The sequence below is a fragment of the Oncorhynchus keta genome, chromosome 24 (assembly GCF_023373465.1).
Source record: "Oncorhynchus keta strain PuntledgeMale-10-30-2019 chromosome 24, Oket_V2, whole genome shotgun sequence".
In the NCBI taxonomy this organism is placed as follows: Eukaryota; Metazoa; Chordata; class Actinopteri; order Salmoniformes; family Salmonidae; genus Oncorhynchus; species Oncorhynchus keta.
Genome location: NC_068444.1, coordinates 26,494,965 through 26,522,497, shown reverse-complemented (window position 1 = coordinate 26,522,497; position 27,533 = coordinate 26,494,965). Strand labels below are relative to the sequence as shown.

General features: G+C 43.6%; 1 protein-coding gene across 2 annotated transcripts; it reads left to right on the top strand.

Annotated features, from left to right (window-relative positions):
- The first annotated feature begins 750 nt into the window (after positions 1 to 750).
- cdc42ep4b (CDC42 effector protein (Rho GTPase binding) 4b) lies at positions 751 to 27,533 on the top strand. 2 transcript variants are annotated; one of them, XM_035801249.2, is made up of 3 exons: positions 751 to 887; positions 22,887 to 23,004; positions 23,143 to 27,533. In XM_035801249.2, the coding sequence occupies exon 3, from the start codon at positions 23,194 to 23,196 to the stop codon at positions 24,145 to 24,147; it is 954 nt and encodes a 317-aa protein (XP_035657142.1). In that variant the 5' UTR covers positions 751 to 887; positions 22,887 to 23,004; positions 23,143 to 23,193; the 3' UTR covers positions 24,148 to 27,533. The 2 variants fall into 2 exon arrangements, with proteins under 2 accessions (XP_035657142.1, XP_035657140.1); XM_035801247.2 differs by having other exon boundaries at positions 22,887 to 27,533.

Sequence of the window (27,533 nt, the reverse complement as noted above, 5' to 3'; positions counted from 1 at the left end):
ATTCTGTGTGATGAAATATATTCTTTATGATACTATGATGAGAAAAAAATAAAATAATTTGAAGGCACCCTAATGCTTTGCTGGCTCTGGGCATGACATTGAGGTGACCTGATCTGAATCTGATGATGACAAAAATACATTATTGCCGAAATAAATAAAAATATTAAAAAAATTACAAAGTGTTGTTGTCGCCTGCTTTCTCTAAGTTGCTGTTATATACTGTGTTAACGCTGCAATATGCACCTTTTTAGGCAAACCCACCAAATTCACATAGAAATGTGAGTTATATATCTGTCATTCTCATTGAAAGCAAGTCTAAGAAGTGGTAGATCTGTTCTATTTGCACTATGTCTATGCTTCCCGTGCTTAAGTATCATTTTTGTATTTTGTACACCAGCTTCAAACAGCTGAAAAGACAATATTTTTAGTTATGGAAAATATATTTCACAGCGGTTTAGGAGGTACACAATGACTTCTTGTTTTGTCACATAAACTGAAATTAGGTGAATTTTTAGAATTTTTGTGACCAGGAAATAGCAGATCGATTTCTGCATATTGCACCATTATGATGGTGGTGATGATAATGATGATGATGATGACTTGTAGAAACTGAATGTGAAACTTCACAAATGAAAAAGAAGCCAACGTGATTTATCAAGTAAGATGTAATTAGTCAAAACGTGTACACAGCTATTCCTTTTTGACTCAGCATATAAATTGTTACTGGCCCTTTAATGAACCGCGGCAGGAGGTGGTTCTCAGAGAAAGGAGTGGGAAGGACTGTTTTGTGCGCCACTGCACTACAAACTTGACGGACGTACATGAGGACAGCGCACCGATAACTTATCGTATTGCTGGGCTGGTGGGAAATTCATAACACTTTGGAGGTGAAGTACTCAGATTTAAAAACCATTTGAACGATATTTGATTCTGTGTAAGGATGAGATCCATTGTCCTTTAACAGCGGTTGTGTCCTCTTACTAACGTGACATGTAATCCTGCTCTGTTCAGAACACAATTGTGAAATGCAACTTTCTCTTATCTAATTGGAATTTTGTTAACCTCCCTGTCAGGAAGTGAAAGTAGCATTATAATTGTGGATCTATTTGTATGGTTTGAACTGCTGAAGAGCTTGAATACTGATTTTAAATTTTTTTTTTTTTTACACTTTTCATATTTTCTTATTGAGGATCATAACATCTTTCATTTTACTTTCAAATAGCTTCACTGTTGAATCGGATGACAACGTTTGTAGATTATACTTTTTCCCTTTACATTTAATTCGAATGTCAAATATGTTTGTGGGAAATCCCAGCGCCTTGCAGCTTGTTGAGTTTGACTGGCTGGTTCCTTTATGGGAGACCGTAGTCCATTGTGCGTTAACTATGAACCAACCGTACAGGCTAGGATTCCCCCTTTTCTCTTTATCAATGTCTGTAACTCCACCCACCGCAGAGTATGTTCAAAATATATTATCATCTCGGTTAGTTTTGATAAGACCCCCATCATTACAACAATTGAACCTCACCTTGGGTGAGTGAGCTGGTTGTCTGAAAGTTGTTTTCGGACACTTTAAATCAATGACCTACAGGATTAATGTATGTGTTGCGTAGGCCCAGCTTTGTTACTTCTATAGTACAGTAGCGTGTGCTGGCTGCATTCATTGAAGCGGGAGATATGTGACTAGGCCCAGGTGCAACATTGCACAGCATGTTGTTTACAAGGCGTTTTGAAGTCTTGGATGGACAGATCTGTGAGAAGCTCAAAGTAATGTGAGGTACTTGATTCCTCATTTTTATTGTATGAACTTTATTTGAGCATAAGAGGATATGGAGAGGCTTAAATGTTTATTTGAGATTATGAAGTAGCTTATTTTGAGTGAAAAAAAACATTAACACTCCAAATAACTAGTTTGTTAATATTGTAGACTGAATGTCCTGTAGGACTTGGCTATATGCTTGGCTTAATCTGAAAATGGACAATGTGGTATAGTGCATCACTGATCCATTAGTATGACCGGTTACACAAAAATGACTCTAGTGGGGAAACGATGAGCATCATCATCTCATGCCATTTTGAACATGATTAGAAATGTACACAAAGCTAAACAAACTAGCCTGGAGTTGTTCTGAGTTGATGTTTTTGTTTATCATTAAATGTTTTCCCTGAGTGTCTCTCTCCTCTTCCACAGCCAAATTGTATGTTTTTCCAGTTCATTATATGTGCCCTGAGACAACTTGGCACCCCTCTTGTTCCTCAGTGGATGGGTATCACATCAGCTGAGTGATTTCGATTAGCCCTGATGGATAATTACAGGAACTGGTATTGCGTTGTGTTTGAGTCATCATGTACTGTAAGTATTTAGGGCAATTATCAGCTGTAAACAGTATCAGCCATAACGTAGTTTCTCAATACAAGTCCAGTAAGTATGCATGTACGCCTCCCTTCTCGTAGCAACTGTTATTCTAAACAAAAGTATTGAGACGTGTTGACAAATGAGCTGGGTTTTGGTGTTGGGTTGCACTGCTTTATTTGAAGCGGTGTGATTGATGGTGTCTGGGTCTCTTGGTAACCCCTCTCTACTCAGCTGTACTGGATTCTAAGGTCAGCGTTTGGCATTTAGCAGACAACCTCACCCCATGACACCTGGAGAGGAGATGTGGAAGAATGGGGAACTGAAAGTGGTGCAGTGTGGGTGTTCTAGCTCATGGACATACAGACCGATGCTGAACTAGAGGAGCTGTGTGCCTGTCCTGTCCTCGCAGGCTTTCTAGCTGAGCTTTAGGGAGAGTGACACTGCATTGTTGTTCACACTTCTCTCCCCCGTTCTCTTTATATCACTCTCTACTAACCAACCCTAACCTACTATCGATCTCTTCCTCCCCTGCTCTCCTCTTACAATTTGGTGTGCTGTTTTGACAGTTGGCACATACTCCAGACCGCTCCTCAACTCTGCCTCAAAATCCTCTCTGGGTCTCCCAGTGATCGTTCCATCCCAATGTATTGTGTGTCTATTAGTGTGTGTCAGCTCTCCCGGAGTCTAGCTGCTTTATAGCTGCATGGGACCTACTGCCTGCTGGTCTGTGTTGTGAAGGCTGAGGCTCCTGCTGGCTGCTGCACAGTAAAGGGGCTCAGCTGGCTACCTGCCCAGTTCTGCTCTGCACTTCTCTGAGGTCATGCTTTCCCTACAGTCTGCACCACTGGAGAAGGAGGGAGGGAGGATTCAGACGCATTGACCACGGCTGCTTTTCATAAAACCGCTGACTTCAGGCGTCTTTCAGTCAAATTGTGTACATTTTCTTGAGTTGCCAAACAAATTCCCCAGTGATCTCACTGTGAGTCAATGAGTTCAGTGGAAGTTGCATTGTCCTCATAGTGATTCTTAGGGCTGTAGACCGGTACTCATGGCCCATAAGACCAATTTTAGTCATGATTTTCTGTGTGCACTTGTTTGTGTAGCCTACTTGTGTGTGTTGTTGATTTATGTTTTGGTCAAACATATCTGTTTGAGCTTCTTGTGGTCAATTTGCAGTCTACAAATGATTTGTAATTATGTTCCGTCACGGGGCTGAATCTAGTTGATGATCCCTGTCCTAGTGTAAGATGGGAATACCCCTGCTATAGGCCTTGCTAGTGTGTGCACAAGTTCTTGTGGTCGATAACAGGTTACTCGTCTTGGTTATATTCCCTCCTGTTGATCTTGGACAGTACTGGAGTCCCAGACCAGGGATATTGTGTTTTGCACAATTACAGGAACTACCTTTCTCCTGAAAGGGAAGCAGATGCCTTTGAACTTCGAGATGTCTTGTCGAGGGCATAAAACCGTTGAACCCTTTTCCACATTGAAGTAAGAAACAGTTTAACTTGAAAATGGACGTCTTTGTACTTTTTGGGTGTTTGAACTTTACCTGTTTGAACTTAAGTGTTGAACATAATTTTTATGGGCCTTAGCCATCTTCACCTGCTGCTACTTGAATGAGTATGAAATGTTTCTGAAATTGCAAGGTGCCTAATTTATAAATCTTTTGCCAGTTTTAACACAAGTTGGCATTTATAAAAATGTAACTCAACTTGAGAATGTGCTCACCTCCCTGCAGACTTTAGACCATGCGTACGCACATCTGCGAGTTGCTGCAATATTATATTGCAAGTAAGTATCTTGTGCAAATGGGGGAAATTATGAAAAGCATCCATAATAATTAACAGGGGAAGGTATTAACAAGAATGCAACAATTTGCTGTTTACTGCGAAGCGAACAAACAATTACACATAGGAATCTTATAATTAGACATACAAATAATTTTCTAGTGTAATTGCATTTTTATTTTATTTGCCTGCCCTACAATGTTTCAGAATTCGCGTTCAGTCCATATTTCGGTTGGGGAGAAAAGTCAGCTGAATGTTTGAATTCAACAATGTTTGTCATGGACTAGTCCACAACAATTTGCCATTGTTTTCTCTTTCAGAAATGGACCATCCTTTTCCAGGTGCAGCATAAATTACTGCTAAAGATGAAAACATTCTGCTAATACAGTAACTAGACCCGTAGCTTATGTAAACTATTTAACAGTATGGGTAGGTCACAGTATTGGTGTGAGAGAGGAGCGCGACATCGTTGCCTATTTAATCTTAGAGCCTAAACAAAAGCAGGACATATAAACACAATCTGTTGATAAACTAAATATTGAACAACGATCCTTGTTTTGCATGCTGTGGCCTAATGCCAATAGTTCCAAATTATACAGCAAATAAAGGGCATGATTGTCACCATAAGGTGACTGAGTTTCCCGGGCAGAGTTTTAATGCTCGTTCACTCATGCAGTTTTACGGCAGGTCTGATGTATAACGGGAAACGTGGACTCGTGACTCGGACGTGGACTCGTGACTCGGACGTGGACTCGCGCACAGGGTACTTGGGACTTGATTCGGACTCTTGGTTTAGTGACTTGACTACATCACTGGGCGAAACGGTCATCAGTTCCCGTTCTACTTTTGGACAGCAATGTGGCTGAGGTGCAAACCGTTCTACTTTGCCAATACTTGTGTCTGTTCTGTATTTAATGTACAATGCCTATGTAGGCTGAATTTATATGGCAAGATAATTCTTATGTTTGTCATATTTCTGCGGTTGGGAAAAAAATAGGATGTTATGCAGAAAGATGTTGGTAGAACAAGGCTATGTATTGAAGCCAGTGATGTTATGCAGAAAGATGTTGGTAGAACAAGGCTATGTATGGAAGCCAGTGATGTTATGCAGAAAGATGTTGGTAGAACAAGGCTATGTATGGAAGCCAGTGATGTTATGCAGAAAGATGTTGGTAGAACAAGGCTATGTATGGAAGCCAGTGATGTCATGCAGAAAGATGTTGGTAGAACAAGGCTATGTATGGAAGCCAGTGATGTTATGCAGAAAGATGTTGGTAGAACAAGGCTATGTATGGAAGCCAGTGATGTTATGCAGAAAGATGTTGGTAGAACAAGGCTATGTATGGAAGCCAGTGATGTTATGCAGAAAGATGTTGGTAGAACAAGGCTATGTATGGAAGCCAGTGATGTCATGCAGAAAGATGTTGGTAGAACAAGGCTATGTATGGAAGCCAGTGATGTCATGCAGAAAGATGTTGGTAGAACAAGGCTATGTATGGAAGCCAGTGATGTTATGTTGTCTATAGGTTCATGAGGCAATACAAATGGGATGACTAAAATGGCCCACAGTTTGTCATTTTGACAATTGCACTAAATCATTATTCAAATGTGACCTAATGATATTTTAGTCAAAACGACGTTGACTTAGGGCTGTTACGGTGACCGTATTACCGCCACGAATCATGGCGGCGGTCAAATTCCACGTGACCGTTTTAGTCACTGTAATTGGGCTCCTTCAAGCTCTGATGCTGCTGATTGTCATTACTAGCCTACCAAACTTGCTAACTGCCTGGTGTCCCTCTAATCACTCTGACATCAATGCAAATGTATTCAAAAATGGAATCAAACACTTCATGGAAGCCCATGAGGTCATGTTGCGCCACATTTCTGTAGACTGTGAAATTCCGTGAGAAGTTTTGATGGAATCTATTAGAAAGCGGAAGATCCCCATCTGCTTTCTATTTTTTATTGTTTTTATTTTTTACCTTTATTTAACCAGGCAAGTCAGTTAAGAACATATTCTTATTTTCAATGACGGCCTATTGGCTAGGCCTAATATAATTATTTCTCAACTTTCTTAATATTAAGCACATTGCTTATATGTACAACAGGAGTATAGCCTACCTGGCTGGCATTAAAATGAACCAAGGGAAAAGCTTCCTCCATTCGCTATTTAAATGCATAGATGACATGTATTCCCCCCCCCCTGCTCCTTTCTTGAGACCGGTGCAGGATGTGGTCCATTCTAAATCAAAACTAATTTCACGTGTATATGAAAAGACAAGATTAAATCAAGAATAGTCTGATGGGTGACAATATTAGCATATCACTTGTGAAATGATACATTATCACTTGTGAATGATACATTATCACTTGTGAATGATACATTATCACTTGTGAATGATTCCCAGCTTGTGTAGTAAGGCAAGAAACAGCGCATGCCTTTTTTGGAGACTTTTTCTAACCATAGCCGCACACCTCATGTAACTATCCCCATAGGCCTATATGTTTTAATAAGGTTTGTATCACAACTAAAGTGGCCAAATGACTTATTGTGCTTACTTTTAAAATCTGCTTTACAACGGGTGTGGAGCCTAACTGGCATACATACGCAATGTGTGCGTTTCAAGTTTGGGGAATATCATTTTCACCATAAAAATGCACCTTTATAATAAAAGTATTACACGCATAGTTGCATTTGTGGTCACTTTTGAGAATGGTGTTTTCCTGCTAATTGATTGCATTTTGGAACATTCAAGCTCATAGTCTACTGCCGTGCGCACATTCCTGCGCTTATAATGTGAAGAAATTGCCTTCTGATCTGTTGCATCAGCCTCATTGATTTTAAAACATTTTTTTGATACAAAAGGTTGTATTTAATTTGGGATCTATCGCATCCCACAACTGTCCCAGACTATGCTTGGAATATTTATTTCTCGCATAGAATAGTTCAACTTTACAACTGTACTATGGGGGACAGTAGATTGACATAGGTTTGTTAGGCCTATTTATCTTGTCTGACAGAGTAAATGTGGACTTTTGTTGTTCTTTTTTTCTTCAACATCGTCAATATTCAGGTGCGTCCCCGACGTGTCTGTCTACACTTGTAGCCTGTGAGAACGACCCGATCACATGATGGGCATTAGATATTAAGAATTGATCTATCTAAGAGAGCCATGCGAGGGAGAGGTACTTTGGAGCACACAGCCAGAAGATGGAAATTATAATTGTTATATTCAGCCCAAGGGCACAATGGCCACTGGCTGCAAAAGGCATGTCATTTTTTTAGGGGCATTAAGGCCACATAAAGGTGATGCCACCGGGAAATTCGAGGCATTATCAATTACTTGTCAAATTGTAAATGAGAGACTGATGAAGTGTGTGCAAACTGTGTAAAAAAAACAACAAAAAAAAACAAAGCAGAGCTTTGTCTTTCATGCAATGTCTTTCATGCAACTTATTTCAAGTCATTGATCATATTATGCAGCCTTAGAATGTATTAAACATCAGAACTAAAGTGTCATAAATAACTCTAAATTAAGCATAATAATAATAACCTGTTTCTTTTGTTAACCGCTCGACACACTCCCTCAAATCGACTGGAGAAAATATCATTTCTATTTTATTCAGCTATGTTCTGTTGTATTCTTCATACTATAAAATAATGCCACATAATTCTAAGCAAACATTGTCTGCTAAATGAACTAGTGTAGCCCACAGCCGTAAGGCATTCTGTTCTTCTGAAATAAAACATTTCTTCATATCATGCTTCTATAGACCTCTCCTTAAATTAATAATGGATTTAATGTGATGGTGTAGGCTAGATTTTTTTTAAATGTAGTAGTTCCAAAGGTCTGCATCAGTGGTTTGTAGGCTGTGTGTGGAAGCCAGGAGATGCAAAATGTGTTTATTAATTAACCATGAGACCAGCAGTTATTTGCTTGACAATCACCGACTGACAATTTTCATGGCTGCCACAGCCCTACTATGACTAAACAAAATGAACACTGATTACAACCCCATCAAATGCTCTGGGCCTTGCTGTAAAGGACAGAGTTTAGCCAGGGATAGGTGGGATGATACTCAGAAGCTAGCTGGCTCTTAGCGCTGTGTTGAGATGCACCTGATTTCTATACAGTGCATTCCAAAAACCTACCTGCTTTGGTTATGGTCAATGTAATTTGACAAGCATTTAGATACATTTCCAGCCAAACCGGCTATGTATGAATCTGTGGTTCAACACTACTCCGGGCTGCTGTATTCAGTTTCTGCTTGACAAGATTGATTGTGATCTAATTGTTGGACTACTGGTTATACTGTAGCACTTGACCAGCGGCTATTTTACACACAGCTTCTACAGTACAGTTTTTAGCCTGAAGTCTAGGTTTGAATGACTCATTATTATGACAAGTGTTTAGAGAATGAACGTGGAGAAGCTGTTAAACCTCTGATAATACTACCTTATTAGCATGTCCTGAGCTCAAAAGAAAATACAAAAAGTCATTTTCTCAGGGTGAGTCGCGTCCTGAGTCATCATCAGTAGTTTGTGGGACTGTCACTTGTCACAGTACAATACATTCCTTGCGTCACCATGAAATGACACAACTCGACACACCTGTCCTACTCTGCTCTACCCATTCACTGGAATCTGTCACCGAACACCTGAACCTCCCAACATGTTTTGAAACATTTGTCACAGCCACCCAGTGATTTGAGCATTCCAGCGACGACTCCACCTGAAAGGAGATGCATACCTACAGCTGGAGTCATGAAACCCAACCTCGACCGTACCTCACCAACACACTCTTGAGAAAGAGAACCCTGAGTCTTTATGCAATCTCATTTTTGTCTCCATAAATTGGCTCTATAGTGTCTATTCAACCAAATTGAACAGTGTTTTAGGGTTGTGTTTGTGTTCTCACGATCATTACAATATGTAATTGATGCAGCAGTGTTTACACTTTTTGTAGATTCCAAGTTGAATTGTCCCTCCTTATGGTGGGACTCGGTTGTCTGTGTCCTGATTTGATAAAAGGTATCTATGGAGACAAGGTTAACCATTAACCCTGACCGGGTTAACTCCCTTCAACTCTGACACACCGCCACTGCTTTGACTGGCCTAGTAGCCAGGCAGCTGAGCAATAAAGTGTAGGCTAGACGCTAGAGGAGTCCTATGTATTCAAAACACACATTGTGCTGAGTAGTGTGCATCTGGTCTGTCCATCAGTGAAATGCTATGGTCTGTTCACAGTTCAGTGGTTCTCCATTGTTCCCTCATCGTTCTCTCCCTCCATATGGGCTTAGAAACCGGTGGTGTCTCTCAAGCGTAGGCCTCAGCTGCTGAAAAGACAAAGGAATGCCGTCATCTCTCCCCAGTGGTCTCCTCTGTGCTAGCCTTGGACACTCCATTAGAGGGCTTATCCATCCCGTGACTCCTAGACCACTGTGCCCTTAGGCCTGTCTATATAGGCAGGAGTAACACTACCCTGATGAATTAATATCTCTAATAGTCCTTTGTCTGTCAGCAGTATCCTTGTCATGCATTTCCTTTTCCTCTGTGTGAATATGAATAGAGGGTGTTCTGGGCTGGATTGGATATGTCCACTGGGTTGGTTCTCAGGAGATGGCCGTGTGTCCTGTATGTGGAACCCCGTTAAGGTTTGGCTCCCGTCTCCCTTTACACTAGAAACTCTGCTTTGTTTCTTTTTGATCTGGGTCCATTGTGATCTCAGTGACTTTGTCGGTTTGTCAGTTCCACTGGCTTTGTGGATAGCCTATAGGGACAGACTGGGGCAGTGTTTGTGTGTGCTTGTTAGCCGTGAGAGAGCGTGTGTTTACATCTTAGTCTGACTGAAGAATCACTTCAAATCACCTTGCAATGCACCCCAAATAACTACTTATTATTATTTTTTTAATGTATCCCCAATTTCGTGATATCCAATTGCGATCTAGTTAGGATCTTGTCTCATCGCTGCAACTCCCCAACGGGCTCGGGAGAGGTGAAGGTCGAGTCTTGCCTCCTCTGAAACATGACCCGCCAAACTGCTCTCCTTAACACCCGCACGCTTAACCCTGGGATCGAACCCGGGTCTGTAGTGACGCCTCAAGCATTGCATTAGACCGCTGCACCACTCGGGAAAGCCCAACTAGCTACTCATTATGTGATCAAGATTAGCGATTCTACCTCTCTCTTTGCTCAAACACAGTAACACTCAGTGCTGTGTGTGTATGCGTGTGCACTGTGCAAAGCCTTTATGACCCTTGACCTCCATATGGGGCTGTGTGAGTAAGGTGCTGTTGACGGACTGAGTTTAATGCGCCCACACACACACACACACTCTTATAGCTTGCGGACTAGTAAACATGCATTAAGACATTCTCCCAGGGCTCTACTGCATGTTGTCTCACTGTCTTCAAACATAAATCATTTATAGTTTTCTAGGAAATCAGACCTGCTTGTTAGTTGAATGCCAAATCCACACAGAGAAAGATGGTGAGGATAGTTACAGTACAAGGAAACCGAATGAGACTCTGTGATAGGAGTGGTATGTGGGTAGAAGAGGGACTCGTCTGGCTGATCATGTGCTGCCCACTGATTTTGTGATTAAGTGCCACAGTGTCTCAAAGTATTTGTCTATGCATTAGATGTGATACTCGTGGCGCATTTCCAATGAGTATTTACCCCAGTGTTTTACCCTTGTCTCACTGGGCCATGGCTCCGGTGGACCTGCTCTAACTTGGGGCAGTAGCAAGGCCACTGGTACTTTTCAGCTCTCAGCCATTGTTAAGTAGTTAACTGTCAACTTAAAGGAAAAACGCTCACACACTGAAATATTATTTAAGTTTTAATGTATTTTTTAAAAAGAATTTAGCGTCTCACTCCTGATGGAAACACAATAACACTAGAGTGTACATTAACATTAAGGTAAAACACTGGTGACCCACTGTTGTGGGGTAAGTCTTAATGGAAAACACCATCTGTCTGAGTATCTGTTCAGCAGGACCTGGCTGGACCAATACCACTTGTTTGCATCATATTGATCATATTCCTCCATCCTCCCCTGGCAAATGTGTCCTATTCCTCCATCCTCTCCTGGCAAACGTGCCCATTACCCAGTCCTCCCCTGGCAAATGTGTCCTATTCCCCGTCCTCTCCTGGCAAATGTGTCCTATTACCCAGTCCTCCCCTGGCAAACGTGTCCTATTACCCAGTCCTCCCCTGGCAAACGTGTCCTATTACCCAGTCCTCCCCTGGCAAATGTGTCCTATTCCCCCGTCCTCCCCTGGCAAATGTGTCCTATTCCCCCGTCCTCCCCTGGCAAATGTGTCCTATTACCCAGTCCTCCCCTGGCAAATGTGTCCTATTACCCAGTCCTCCCCTGGCAAACGTGTCCTATTACCCAGTCCTCCCCTGGCAAACGCGTCCTATTACCCAGTCCTCCCCTGGCAAACGCGTCCTATTCCCCCGTCCTCCCCTGGCAAATGTGTCCTATTACCCAGTCCTCCCCTGGCAAATGTGTCCTATTACCCAGTCCTCCCCTGGCAAATGTGTCCTATTACCCAGTCCTCCCCTGGCAAATGTGTCCTATTCCCCCGTCCTCCCCTGGCAAATGTGTCCTATTCCCCCGTCCTCCCCTGGCAAATGTGTCCTATTACCCAGTCCTCCCCTGGCAAACGCGTCCTATTACCCAGTCCTCCCCTGGCAAATGTGTCCTATTACCCAGTCCTCCCCTGGCAAATGTGTCCTATTCCCCCGTCCTCCCCTGGCAAATGTGTCCTATTACCCAGTCCTCCCCTGGCAAATGTGTCCTATTCCCCCGTCCTCCCCTGGCAAATGTGTCCTATTCCTCCATCCTCCACGGGCAAATGTCACATCCCTATCATCTAGCTGTCACTTTCCCGGGAGAAGGCTGTCTGGCGTGTGTGAGTGAGCTGAGGCCTGTAACCCATCCCCATCTGCTGGGCCTGAACTGGGCATTCCTGCAAAGTTGCATGAAATAAAATGTGTGTGTGTGTGTGTGTGTGCGCACACAGTATGCTGGTCAATATAGTCAGGTTCAGTTAAATCAACCCAACGATGTGTGTTATGGTGCTTTGTAGTGTTTGTGGCAGACTCTCACTCAGACCAGCCTATTTAGTGATTTTTCAGCTTGTCAAACTGCTGTGAATCTGTATTATCGCTGTAGTAAAGAGATGTCTGTGAGGCTGTCTGTGTTGTCTTTGGGGCCAGGTTTTGTTGACATCTGCTGGTGTTTTGAAAGAGCGCACCTTGCCGTTTTTTATTATCTCATTCTTGTCAGTGAGAGAGCGAGCTGCTCAGTTGGAACTCCATGAGTTTCACTGTAACTGTGTGTTAATCAGCAGTAGCTGCTGCGCTGGCTGGATTATGCACTGTATAACGCTGGTATCTGCTTCTCTTTCTGGTGATTTGGCAACAAAAAAATAAGCTGCTGCTCCGCTCATTCTGGGGCACAGGCAGAGCAATCGAGCTGGCATGGGTGAGCACTCTGTTTGTGTGTGGCTCTCCCATTTGTTCCATTGTCCAGTAAGGTGAAGTTATTACTACAACATGAGTTTTGATGATATGGCACATTGTCATGGTCTTTTTCCTACTACAAGGGAAACTGTAGCCCAATTCTGTCAGTAGTATGGGCATCTTTTCCAATCTAATAAAGTTTGGGTTCCAGCCTCTCCTTTTATGCAAAAAGGTTCTATTTAAACACCAATGTCCGTCCATAATGAAGCAGCTGTTACCCTGTTGAGTGAGTCCACCCCCCTGGTCTGTATCCTCTTAGCTGCTGCTGACAGAGGGATGGGTTCAGATCAAATCTACATGTTATACGTCACATGCTTCGTAAACACCAGTTGTGGACTAACAGTGAAATGCTTACGGGCCCTTCCCAACAATTCAGAGAGAAAGAAAAATGGAGAAATAATAGAAAAGTGAAACTCGTACTAATAGATACACTTACTAATCTCTCACACACTCAATCCCCTTCTGTGCCCCTCTATGGGGATAATTACAGCAAGCGCTGCATGCAAGATTTGGAGGACAGTGTAAAAGCATGTGTTCATTAACTGTTGGCATGCATTCCTCCTGGGCAGGGGGGTACAGTGGTAACATACCACACCCCTATTATGTTTCTCTTTGGTGCCCCCGTCTGTCTTTCCTTTAGAAAAGTCCCTGTTACTCCACAAGGACAGGGCGGTATGCCTCCTATCCTGGCTGGCCTCCGGCCCTCTGTTGGCTTGGCCCTTAAGGCTTCCGCATGCTTTGGTTCGGCTGGCGCCTAGCCGCGAACGAGTGTGCTCGCATACTCCCTCGAAATACCTTCACTTGGAAAAAAAGTGTTGAATGTCAAACGCTTCTTTGAAGAATGAATTTGGCCGATGAACGGGCGTAGACTTCGACTCCGAAGTCTTAGACTTGCCTTGAGAAATTATTTGTGCACGAACAGCCAATGAAACCGTTATTCAAGACCAAAACGTACCAAAATGTGGTCATATATGTTCTGGATGGGAAGCGTGCGACTCCTTTAGGAGGGAATGAACGGTGGCGGCGTTTCTCACACAGGATGTTATTCATAGAGGTACAACGGTTAGGGAATCCAGAGGGAACTTCTTGTACAGAGGGAGATTTTGACAAGACTGAAGCATCATGTTCATCATCCATTTGATTGCTGGTTATGGCTGAGATCACTTCACACACTGCCCACCCAGGTTTGAACCACACACTGTTTGTCCAACCATGCAAGATTAGCAAGTTTCTAAAAGCAGTCAACTAGCGCAGCGGGGGGAAGGCAGGCAGACAATTTTTTTTTTTTTTGGAAGCCCCTAGCTGCTGACTGATGGCAGGATATGGAAAGATTAAAAACATCTCTCTCCTGCAGTCCGCCACAGGAACACGTGGCTGAAATGTGTTACATGAGATCAACAGTTAACGGTTAGCTAGCAGTGCAGTGGTGAGGATATAACAAGGGATGAACAACAATAATCTAACCGCAAGTTACATGAGATGGATTTGAACCATGACACCGGGGGAAATGGATAGTGGGGTGGGTGTGGAGGGTAGGGTGTGTGTGCTGGAGAGGGGGCCACCCAGAGTAGAGTAACACACTGCTGGCTAGTTGCTGGTTGAGGCATGCTGAAGTTATGTTCCCTTGTTGAACATGCTCCACTTAATTCTCCTGTGGGTTGTTTCTGTGTGCATGCGCCCCGTTAGGTGGGTTTAGACACACACTTCCTATAGTGTTCCTGCTGAGGTGTGTCTATTTACTCAGTCAGCTGTCCAGGCTTGCCTTGCAGAACTCTCTACATCACTTCACCATGCTGTCCACCAACCTCCTGTGTTAATCAGGTAGCCCACACAGACAGGGATAATGTTACTATACCGCTCTCATACCGTCAGCCTGACCCCCATGTTATAGGCTTAAGTTGTTGAGTGTTTTGTATTTGCCACAGGCTATTGACCTTTTCGACTGTTTTATTCTACAGGTCGTCAGGATAGCCGTGTCCGTTGAAGTTGTCAATTCTGGAAAAAAACTAGCGTAAACATTGCTCTAGTTCAAAGACTTTTCTCACTCGCTTCGACTTTAAACACATTGAGTGAGCGTTGTTGTAAACAAGCTTAGCTGTGGACAAGCCCTACAGGGATTGACCCTAGTAATTATTTACACATTCTGTTTGCTAATAGTTAGTGATGCCTGAGTCAGTACGAACCAGGAGCTGACAACACCATTTCGCCATATAGGAGGGATATTTCTCTCGCTCTTTATTTCCATAATTCTTTCTCTCTCATTAGTCATATGAAGGCTAGCTTCAGATAACATACCAACACATTTGGTTGTGAAGATAAACTAGAACAGGTTATGGTGACAATGGCAAGTAACTACTCTGAGAACAATGGGACATTACGTAGACAAAACACTCTGTGTACATGTGACACTGTGCCCAGAATAACTATTGTTTACATGGCCATTGTCAGATTATACTTGATATGATATTGACATCATGCCTACGTACATCACCCTGAATTCACCATGTAAGAATACTGTTAGATATTTCCTGGAAACATATCCAGGTCACAATATTGGTCCATAATTGTTTGGCTTAGATTCAATGGTTTGTATTTAAGTTAAAGGAAGGTAATAGGTCTATCAGTCAACATGAAAAACAAGCAATATCAGGTCTACCTGTTATTACCCATCTAGGTTGGCTAACATGTCTGCTTCACTGCTGACCTACAGTAATGTCCTTAATGATGCACTTCCATATAGGAGTTACGCCAGTGTTTTATCCAAAAGGCCCAGACTTTTCTGTTTCCATCTAAGCGGGCCGACACCCAGTGTCTCACTTGGACCAAAGCCAGGCCACGGGTACTTTTCAGCTTTCATTTACTGAACAATGGCTTAACAACTGAACACCTTCTCACAAAGCAACTGTTTGGATTATTTACATTTGAGTCATTTAGCAGACACTCTTATCCAGAGCAACTTAGTGGATACTTTTTATTTTTTATTTTCCAGTACTGGACCACCGTGGGAATCGAACCCACAACCCTGACAGCGCCATGCTCTACCAACTGAGCCACACGGTGATTTTAAGTGGAAAGGGGGGTACCTAGTCAGTTGCCCAGCTGAATGTATTCAACTGAAATGTGTTTTCTGCATTTAACCCAATTATGCAGATGTTGTTGATTCTGCTCTTCACAAGTTCTCACACTGTCAGCCCTAGCTATAGAAACACCATTTCCTTAGTTTAACATAAGGGTGTACAGAGCAGCATGTTGTGATATGTGTGGACCTGCAGGGCCCATTAAGGTCCCTGATGGCACCGGAGTTGTGAACTTGTTGCCTTTGTTTTAATTCATTTGTAATTTCATTGATGGGCTGTAACAGCTTGCAGCAGCCCCATCCTCCTAATGACATTATCTCCTCAATATGGTTGTTTCTCAAGGTGGGTCAGTGATGGGGAGGGATGGGAGTAGGTGAGCTGAGGGATTTACCAGTTCAAGGTAAACAGAACAGGAATACTCTCATTGGTTAAATGGATTAGACTAGTTATACCTTTTCACTACAACCTAGTAGTAAGAATGTGGCCTCAGTATTCCAAATTCCCACAATTTTAAGTAAGTAGCCTTAAATGTTTTTGCCAAATCGACAGTAATGATCTCATGGGCTTGCGTGTACAAGGCATCGTCCAGATGTGATATTAACTAAACATGGGTAATGTAATATACCATGTCTAACATAATTACTGTGTTAGGCCATGAAATATTTTACCCGAACATGGCTGACACATGTTGGGAGCATGTAGTATGAGCAATGGTTGTGGAACCCTAAAAGGAAACTACATTTTTGTTGTTGATTGAGCAAGAATGTCAACTTTTTCTTATTAACAGTTAACAGCCTATAACAATGTTAACTAAAATGTGACTATGCCCAGTCAGAATTCAATATTTAACAGGGCATAAAGTATGTTACAGTGACTCTGCAGTTGCGTAAGATCCACTAACTGTTCACAATACACCAGCAGCGCCTTCCCTTCTGCCTCGTGAAAGTCATGTTCTCTCTCTCTCTCTTTCTGTTGAAAAAATGCAGCCCACAACTATGCTAGGTGTGCTTGTCTCTCTCCAAGGTGGTCCAGCTGTGAAAGGAGAGACGGAAGATCGACTTGATGACATTTCTAAAGAGGGATAGTAATCGGTGCGGAACATGATTGGAACATGGTTGTAGGATTGTGGCCTAGCTGGTAAACCAGGATGATTATCAGAGTAAGAGGTTGATTGTGTGATATAGAAGTTAATGGGGACGTTCCTGATTAACAGCACAGGCTAAGCTGTACTGGGCTGGCCGCTTTACACGTCCACCGTAGTTCTAGGAACCAAGGAAAATATGGAGAGAAAAATATCCAAGTTAGCACAGTATGGGTCGGGTTAGCCTTTTAGCATGAATCGGGCATTTGTTGACGTCATCCTCTGTGTTGGTGCCCTGGCGCGAGGGCGACCATAACAATCTGTTAATCATTCATAGACCTTTCTGTCAGTTGGATCTGCTATCATGTGATGCTTTGAGTGCTTAAAGATGCACTATGCAGAAATCACTCTGCCATTTCCTGGTTGCTAAAACTCGAATAGTTTGCATAATTTCAGTTTGTGACAAAATCAGATAGTGTAGAGAATCATTGTACCATCTAAACCACAGTGAAATATTTTCCATAGCCAAACATTTTGTTTCAGCTGTTTTGAAGCTGATATCCAAAACCTAAACTAAAAGACGAAAAAAATCTACTTAAGAACGGGCAGCATAGAAATGTCATACACAGAACAGATGTACTGCTTCTGCTTTTTAGACTTTGCTTTCAAGTAGAATGATCGATCTATAACTCCCATTTCTATGTGAATTTGGTCGGGTGGCTCCAAAGTGTGTTACATAAAGTCACCATCGCTGGCTAATGCGTTGGCATGACGCTCAGATTCAAAACGCAGATTGAAAAAGAGCACACCTTCCACTCATTCTCGTCTCCACCCAGTTTATCTAGTTACTGAAATGAATCTGGAGCGAACCATTACCTCATACGTGAAGAAATGGCTGGGTGTCCCACGATGCCTGAGTAACATCGGCCTCTATGGCAAAGGGGTCCTTGAACTACCTCTTACAAGTCTAACGGAGGAGTACAAGTGCTCTAAAGTAAGACTTCAGATGACGTTGAAGGACTCCAAAGACCAGACCATTAGCAAGGCTGCACCTCTTCTACAAACTGGACGGAAATGGACATCATCCAAGGCTGTGCAGCAAGCAACATCAGCCCTGAGACACCAAGACATTGTGGGGAATATCCAGCATGGAAGAGGAGGCTTTGGCCTGGCAGCAAGCAAACCAACGTTCCATAAGGCAACAACATCTGAACGCAGGAAGCTGGTGGTCGAGGAGGTGCGCAGACAGGAGGAGACTGCAAGAAGTGCAAAGGCTGTCTCTCTTGCTAAACAAGGGCAATGGACGCGGTGGGAAGGCCTGGAGAGGAGAAAGATCAACTGGAGTGAGCTTTGGCAAATGGAGGCAAGCAACATCAGCTTCATCATAAGAGCTGTTTATGATGTGCTTCCATCACCAAAAAATCTACATCAATGGTATGGCGAGGACTCGACCTGCCCCTCTGCCCAGCTCCAGCGACTCTCAGGCATATAATGACAGGTTGCAAGACCAGCCTCTCACAAGGCCGCTACACCTGGAGGCACAATCAGGTCCTCAAGAGCCTGGCTGCAGCACTTGAGACCAAGAGGAGTGCAACCAATTCATTACCTCCAAAAACAAGCAATCCCGTCAAAACAACAACATTCATCCGGGAGGGACAGAAAAGGCCCAAGTATCCTCCTACAAAGCCAGAAACTGGACACCTAGCCATGGCCCGGGACTGGAAGATGCTTGTCGATATTGGCCAGCAACTCATTTTCCACCTGAGATTGCTTCTACCAACCTTAGGCCAGACATGGTACTCTGGTCCCCTTCACGAAAGGCTGTGTACATCATAGAGCTCACAGTCCCGTGGGAAAACTCTGTTGAAGAGGCCTACGAGCGTAAGAAACTGCGTTACACAGAGTTGGCAGCAGACGCAACTCAGCGTGGCTGGAATGCAAAGGTCTGGCCAGTTGAAGTGGGATGCAGAGGATTTGTGGCTTCTTCCATCATCAGGTTGCTGAAAGAACTTGGAATCCATGGACAGGCTCTGCGGCAGACCGTCAGAGCAGTTTCTCAAGCAGCTGAAAGAGGCAGCCAGTGGATCTGGATCAAACGGAAGGACCCTTGCTGGGCTATAACTTCATGACCCCCCACCCCCACCTGAGAACCCAATTCAGATCCCTCCAACTTGAGGAGGGCATATGAGGTATGCGGTCAGCTGTATGGCTTGCTCAGGGAAGAGGACGCCCCTGCCTTGCATAGTCCCGTGGGACATCTTAATTGGGCATGGGACACAAGCTAAGGCTTGATTACCCTTTAGCTGGCCACCTTTGATGAGGGTGTTTAGTGATTAAAGGCCGAAACACCCACTGATTCGAAGGCACACTACTGAGGATGTGTCCCAAAATTGACATCTTACCCCAGTCTAAGAAATAAACCTCCCATGCCACTCTGTCAACATCACGGCAAATCTCATGTGAGTGCATTCCATCTATTGGCACAATGGACAGTTTTTAACATCTCGTCCCGTGTTTTATGATTCTGGACACCATATTTGAAGTTGAACAAAGATTTGTGATGTCATATGTGTTTCTCTAAGTCTGGAGTGCAGCTAGCAGGGCCTGCTCCACTAGTCCAGCTCTGGGCAGCATTTGAAAGATTACTGAGATGGAATCCAGACCCCGGCTGTGTTTTTAGAACGTGTGGGTGTGGGGAGCAGCATATTTTGGGACATACAGCTTGGTTGTCGATTCCCAAGTGACTACTCTTACCCATCCATGCATGACGCACTAGGCAAAGAATCAAATGGCCTGGCTTTTGCATTTAGTAGTATTTTTATAGTTGTCTGGACTTTTCACTGAGGTGAAATGGTGCTCAAAGTTAACTGCCCAGCTTTGTCGCCCCTGGCCTGCAACGAAGGGGCTACAAATAGGCAATCCATTTGGAATGTTTTGAGCTTCATGTGGAATGTCTGTGGCTTCGTATAGCTTGCATGATTTATGTAAACTCGTATTGAAAGGATGTAATTGAAGATGACAGTGCTGCCTGGAGTCTTCTCCTCTCCTTTTGTCATGCATGTCATAATGGGACCAAGTGGTAATACTGTTGCGATAAGACACTGCTCCCGGGGGATTTATGGGCCATTTCTTATAATGACCCAAGGTGTGAGGTTCGGCCCTTTTGATATTTGAGGAGAACCGACTGATCTTTTATCCAGAGTATGAATATCTTCTAATGATGAATCACATCAAACACATTCCATTGCCTCTAGTTTAGCAGTCCTATTGTGGTATTCTACCTCTTATTCCACTCTGAGCCCAACAGGTAGGGACTGAGACATGGCATGCAATCCCATATGACACTCTATTCCCTTTATAGTACTCTGCTTTTGACCAGAACCCATAAGGGATAGGATTCCATTTGGGACTGAGATGGTTCTATGGCAGGCAGCCATGAGTAGAAGGTGATGTCACCCTAGAGGGGATAAGGGCCACTATCTGAGGCTTACGGGCAGGAAGTTAGCTAGCTGGGCAGCCAAGCAGTACTTGGTCTAAGGTCACCATGGAGACATGGGCAGATAAACTAGTTGAGGGCAGGGAGGGACACATGAGGAGTCTTGACTGAAATCCAGGACAGGGCACTCTCTGTTGTCAATCCATGTTGCCAAGTCTCCCTAGTTGGCTGCTTCCTCCTGGCCTAGCAAGCATGGGCACTCTGTGTAGGCTATTACCAGGTAGTAAACTTAACTGCTGTTGTTGACAGTGACATATTGTCTTGCTTTTTCTTTTTCAACCTTATTGAAAATGTCAACCTATTAAATCTTACACTACGATTGGCAAGCAACGTGTTGTTGTATTAAAGTGTTATGATTATATAAGTGGGTTGTCCTTTGCCTGCAGTGGTACACTACACAGCTAAGGTCATAGGCCTGCACATTAAATGAGACCGAGACGCTGACATGTGGAGGAGAAGCAGGCCGGCTGGAGGATTGCGTTCTCATGCATAGTGAGTTGTGTAATAATGTGTCTGGATAATAATGGGTAATGATGGATCACCCTGCAGTAATGTAAGCTAGGCCTACTTAAGAGACTCTTAGCCACAATAGCACACTGTGAGGTTTCACAATTGTGTCCCTTGAAAGCTGTGATGACCAAGCTAATTCGTTTGGTTGTTTTTGAAACAATTTGCGCTTTCATAATGGCTAAAGTGTTTCAGTTGTTGGTGAAGACTTAATAGTTTGTATTAAGTTTCTACTTTTGCAAACCTCTTCTGCAGTCATTCATGCTCAGTTTTTGTCTCCTTGCTCATATTTTCATTGTGTTTGTCTAAATGGGAATTCTTTCTTGAGGGGGCAAAACCTCTACACCCTGAGTCCTAATGACTGAGGAACGATTATTGAATAAAAAGGTTCATCCATGGTAGGCAGACAAGAAGATAATTGAGTTGTCCTTAGGGATGTTCTGTCCTTTTGAAAGGCGAAGAACTGGGTGAACACGGCTATCAAAAAGCTGTCTGTTCTCTCTGATGCTACAGTTGCCTTTTCAGTCGAATCGGCCCTTGTTGTCTTAGATATAAGAGTTTGAAGGAGACACTGTTTTTGAATATTGTAACCTGAGGCCCCATTTCATCCAGAGGTATGAACACACGACCAGAGAGGAGGCCTGTGAAGTGTGTGCGCATGCATGCGCTCTGGTTTGAAAACACAAGAGAATGCTTGGATGGCGCCTAGCAGCCACACTTGAGACCGCTGACATCACCTAGGCCTACTCATTTGCCTAGTAGGCCCTATTGCAGGCTGCTGCCCTACTTGAGGGAAAAGACGAAAAGCCACCAACTTTGCTGATCTGTCCACTCACACCATTATGTTTTGGGATTGTGTCACCATTGACCCAGCAATGAAACACTAAGACCGATTGGCCTGGGTAAGCAGATACTCCTCACCAGGTTCTGAAACGGCCCATATTGTCTGGCTTATTGAGTAATAGGTCATAGTGCTGCCGGGTTGCAGATCAAAGTATCTGCTGTGAAATCCAGAGCACTTAAGCAGTACATCATCTCCCAATGGCAGTGCTGTAGGCTTATCAGGGTCCCTGACTCTAATCACAATTTAGGGTCTGAACACAGTGATCAGTCACACCATGCTTTCAGTAATGCAAGTCACCTTTGACCATATGGACGATGTGGCGGTGGGAGTAAGCTTTAAACAACCTCTTAAAGGTGTGTGAACTGAGAGCCACACACGGAGGGAGAGAAAAAGCCAAGACCGAGTTGATCTGCCGGTGACAGAAGGGTGCGAGCAGAACAATAGTCAGTCAGTGACAGACTGATCTGTTGCTCTAAATTAATCCAAGCTGCTGAAGAAATGATGTTCCTCTCCATTCCTTTTTCCATCCTGTCTTTATCCCTGGCAGCTGGAGCCACTGGGCTCTCAGTATCCTGGGACCATAGGGTCATGTAACAAAGGGAGGCATGCAGGGGCCCAAATGGGAACTGCAGCAGTGGAGCAGAGTACTGTATTGGCAGCGCGGACTTCAGACGACAGACAGCCGCCTCCTAAAAATTGAAAAGCCAAACTGATTAATATTCCGGCTGCCGCTTTTAAACAATATTTCAACATTTTTGGGAGCTTGGAAGTGCCATTTTTAAGAAATCAAGTATGGTCATGAATACCAATGTATTACAATCAAGGACTTGTGTGTTTCCCAGTTTTTTAAACTTGGAAGGTGAACGAGTTTCAGTTAAGTGAGAAAGAAATTAACCACTCAACTGGAGGTTTTATTTAAAAGCCCCGGCCTGGCAACAAAAGTTTCCACATTTGAGGCACAGCGGCATGGATTAAGAAAGTTGTCTTGATTCTGTGGCTCAGATGCAATCAGCAGCGATTGGAAATAGTTGCTGTTTACTGTAATTTCCAGTTTGCTTCCAGTCCAAAGGAATAAAATGACAAAGCCACTCTGTGTTAAGTTAGTTTCCATGTTCCTTGCCAACTTTGAGGATCTGAGTTGGTTTGCATAGGTCTTTTAATGTGGTTTTAATGTGTCCTCTCTTCTGTTATTCCCTTAGGTTGATTTGTGGATTATCTGCACCAGACCTCAACATAGCTGTTTGCCAGACCACAATGGCTGTGTACTCCAGACACCTGGATTTCTCCTTGCCTTGACAATACAGTTTACAATTAAACGTGAGAAAGACACAAACATCTCATAATACTTAGCATCAACCAGGAGTTTTTTTGTTGAACTGTTTCTGTTCCTGTTGAGTATTATATCACTGAGTGACTTCATCAGACATCACCATCACCATGCCTATCCTCAAGCAGCTAACCTCGAACCAGTCCAAGCGTCGCTCCCGAGTCGACCTGACTGCAGAGATGATCAGCGCCCCTCTCGGTGACTTCAGACACACCATGCATGTGGGTCGTGGCGGAGATGCCTTTGGGGACACCTCATTCCTCAGTACCCGGTCTGGGGAGCCCCCTAAAGAACCAGCTCCAGAGGTGCAGCAGAGCTCCCCTGGACCTGTCCCGAAACCAGGCCTGCTGTCCCGAACCTTCAGGAGCAGTAAGCGCTCCCAGTCGGTGAACCGTGGCGAGAACGTGTTGGCTCCCCCTGGTGGCTCGCCAAACTTTGTGAAAAATGCCATCTCCCTGCCCTACCTCAACGACGAGGACGCGGGCAGGATGGGCGGTGGTCCCCCGATGCCCAAGAGCGTCTCCTCCAGCCCTCTGAAGAAGCTGCCCGAGGTCGAAGGAATGAGAAAACCGATCAATGGTGCCGCGGCCATGGACCTGGAGTTCGATGAGCGGAACTTCGGCGAACTGACTGACCTGCCACCGTCCCATCTTCGAGGTGGTGGGATGAAGCATGCGGAATCCATCATGTCATTCCACATCGACCTGGGTCCCTCTATGCTGGGGGACATCCTCAGCGTCATGGAGAAGAAGGGCTGGGAGGAAGACGACCTGGGATACGAGGAGGGGAAGGGCAGCGAGGGCCGTGGGTCACCCCCCCTCAGTCCTCCCACCACGGAGGACAATGTTGAGGACCAGGTGGATCTACAGCCGCCAGTCAGGCCCCCACGCAGCACCTATCTCCAGCAGAAAATCATGGCAGACCCCCCCTACACTCCTCCCAGGAACTACCACAGCCACCTGGACAGCTGCTCTTTTTCCTCTTCCGGCTCCGCCGCTCTTGAGGAGAAACCACTCCACCACCTGCAGGAGGGGGACACGGACAGCGCCAAGTACAGCTCTCCAGGTGTTGGGGGGGAGGATGACAAAGACTTCTCCTTTATGGACGAGGACGAAGATGAAATCAGGGTGTGAAACAGAACAGGGCTGTAACACCACCGACACAGAACGTGATTTATAAAGACACCAGAACATGGTTTGCGAGGACACGGATGGAGACTAGTATTCTTCATGCGTTTTGAAGCTAGTACAAGCCTGTGAGGGAAGGGTTGGTGCACCTACATTTTTACATATGGATCTATCCAGAGAATCTCTATGTGCACACCTTATTCTGCTTTACTTCCTGTATTAGGATTCAATCACTCACCATCTGTTACTGAGCCTTATTCACTCCAGTGTGTGTTCTACAGTTCATATAAACAAAATGCCTGTCCTATGAGTCCTTTTACTCTAGCCATTATGGAATTCCACACACACACACACACACACACACCGGTTATTGGTTTGAGGGTTTCCTTTTGTAGAAATACGATCTGTCATTATGATGATCTAATCCCACAGTTCCAATATGTCATCAGTGTGTTTATGCTTTAAGGGGGCATATCTCAAGGATCTCAACCCTCATCTCCACTTATATCCAACATGAACATATCCCACCCACGCCTCCATTGTCTTTTCATCCAGAGGATTTCCCTTCCCTAAACATTCCTTATAGCGCATTAATAAGGAAGGGAAAGCCAACCACCAACCATCGGTCACTGGTTGTCACACTGATCGTCACATTCTTTAACAGCGGAAGTATGGAGGTTGACCGAGGTCACTTTTGATCAAATGGCAGTCCTCCTCGAGGGAGGTGTGATGCGTTAGGTGGAGGCCGGGTCATATGATGTAATGGGATGAACGGTATGTTTCTCACACAGCTTTGGAGGGGGGAAATAAAATGAAGAACAGAAAAGTATTCCAGGGTTTAGCTAGCCTTGGGGTCTTGAATTAATTGTGTGTGTTGAGTGAAGTGAGAATCGTGAGATGCAGTTAAAATATTGGTTTGTTAATGTTCAGGTATTTTTTTTTTCTTTTTTTCCCCCCTACGTTTATACATTGTATGCACATACATAATTGATAAGTTGGTCTTCTAGCAGGTTCTAAATCAATGTCACAACTTGGTGGTTCATTATTCTAACCATTAGTCAGCTTTAGTGTCAACTGTTCACTTACAATGCTCTATACATACCCAGCACACTGATGTCATAAATGAGGCAAAAGTTTCATTTGTTAGAAACTACTTATTGGATGTGCCCTGTTTTAAGTCACCATCATTTTGATTTATAGGGAGCTTTGTTAAAGTTAGGCTTGGATGAACTAAAGATCTCCAAAATCCTCCCATAGGTACTATCCAACCCAGTGAGCCAATTTAGGCCTTAGCTTTAGAGTTGTTTTGTTAGGCCATGAGTCCATGACACTTTGTTAGCTCAGATCAATGGACTCAGTAGAAATATATAAACACACACAACACTGATCTCAGTCATATATCCCCTGCTAGCACTGCCAAGGTATAGCAAGATGGCTCACTCCCTAAAACACTATTGTACATAAAGAATCACTATTTTATTTTCATGTACATTTTTTTTCTCTTTTTTTTTTTGCTTGACTTATTAAGGACAAATGTACATTTTGTTAAGAAAATGTGCCCTTTTTGTTGCCGCTATCGTGTCCAGTAGCACTTTTTATTGTACATATGTTTTAGAAACTGATTTTTTTTTAAAGACAATTTACAGGAGCAGAGAAAGTGGTTGTGAACAAGAATGGTGACCGTACAGTAGTAGACTGTCATGTCTACAGATGTAGGATCTTAATTTGAGCCAGTTTGCTACAAATAATCCTGCAGCAACAGGAAATAGGAAATGTGGATTATAATTCATCTACATTTTTGTAGGGGTTGATACATTTTTAATAAGGGAAAATCAAGTCTGACATTTCAAAGTGGAAATTAAACCTTGAATACACTACAACTTTTACATTTCCTGCATTGCAAGAAAGTTCTGCAACAGGGCAATTTAATTAAGATACTATATCTGTATGTGGTCATCTCTTGCCCCACACACCACAGGCTTGTAGGATCAGCAGGTTAGGAGCAAGAGGAGAGACGTCTGAAGGGAGGAGGATATAAGTAATAAGAGAACACTAGTGATAAGTGACTGTTACCCACCTCTCTCCATTATGCCATGCAGGCCTGGGCTACCATAGGAGAAGATTGAATCAACACCATCTGGCTTCGCTCCACCATCTCATTCATAAACATATTTGGCTGATTGGTTGGTAACTGACCCAACGACTCATCCATTCATGAGTCACATGTCTGGGAAAGGACAGGTGCACCTGTTTAGTTTCTCCTACAGTTGTGCATCCCAAATGGCACTATTCCCTATATAGAGCACTACTTTTGACCAAGGGCCATATAGCAAATAGGGTTCCTTTTGAGATGCATGCAGTGTGACTAGCCCCCCCCTCACTCACATTCATTCATTTAGTCAGATTATGATCTCATCTGTTATGGTAAAGGAGGAAGTACCTGCTAAAGCCTTCCTGGATCCCTGAGTAATCTATTGCCTTTATGCCTGTGAAAGGAAATTATATTTGTGACACTGGGGGAGCACTGTTCTTGTTTCCTGTTGTGGCGTTGGTTGGTTGAGGAGGGGAGGGGGGGGCACACATTATCCTATGGTGTTGAAGTGAGGGTAGGGTCAATTCCAGGATGTGACATCACTCAGCCATGCGTTCATGCTATGTATGTCAGTTCCAAGTGTACATGTCTGTATTAATGAGATCAGTTGAGTTCATTGATTAAAATGACCAGATGTAAATGTGCCAATTATGTAATAGTCAACCTTTTGACATTTTGATTTTTGAATGACACATTTACAGGCTACAGCAGTATAGGCTACTTACGATAATTCTCAGGCCTCTCGCACTGTTAATTTGTAAATGGGTCAAATTTGGGATTGCTTTGTTATTTGAAACTCTGTTGCTTGTTCCATTTGTTGTAGAATTTGTCCATGGAAAGTGGGTTGAGCTGCTGTAATCTCTTATCTGTTCTTACCCAATATGGGGATATTTTCATCTGTCAACACTCCTTCCTATTCACCACCATGTTAGTTGCTGCTGATGAGAAGTAGTTAAATACTAATTGTATCTATGAAAAATGGTGACTATTGCTATGTTTCGTTATAGGCATTATGGCATAGTGACGCTAATGTAAGAGCCATCAGACGGTAAAGCGGATTTCAGTGTCCTGGCCTGATGCCTGTGGTAAAAAGGGCAAAGGATTGTTCTTTTTCAGTCTCAGCTGTAGAATGTTACATTTTTTCCTTCTGTGGCGACAGTTTTTATGCCAAGTATGTGCTATTTTTCTTCTTTCTCTCGTTCTACTGTATATTAATATATATTTACCTCCCTCACCCTTCCTCTTCTGAAATAACAGCTATATTTTTCAATAAAAAGAAAGCTGGTAATCTTTACCAGGA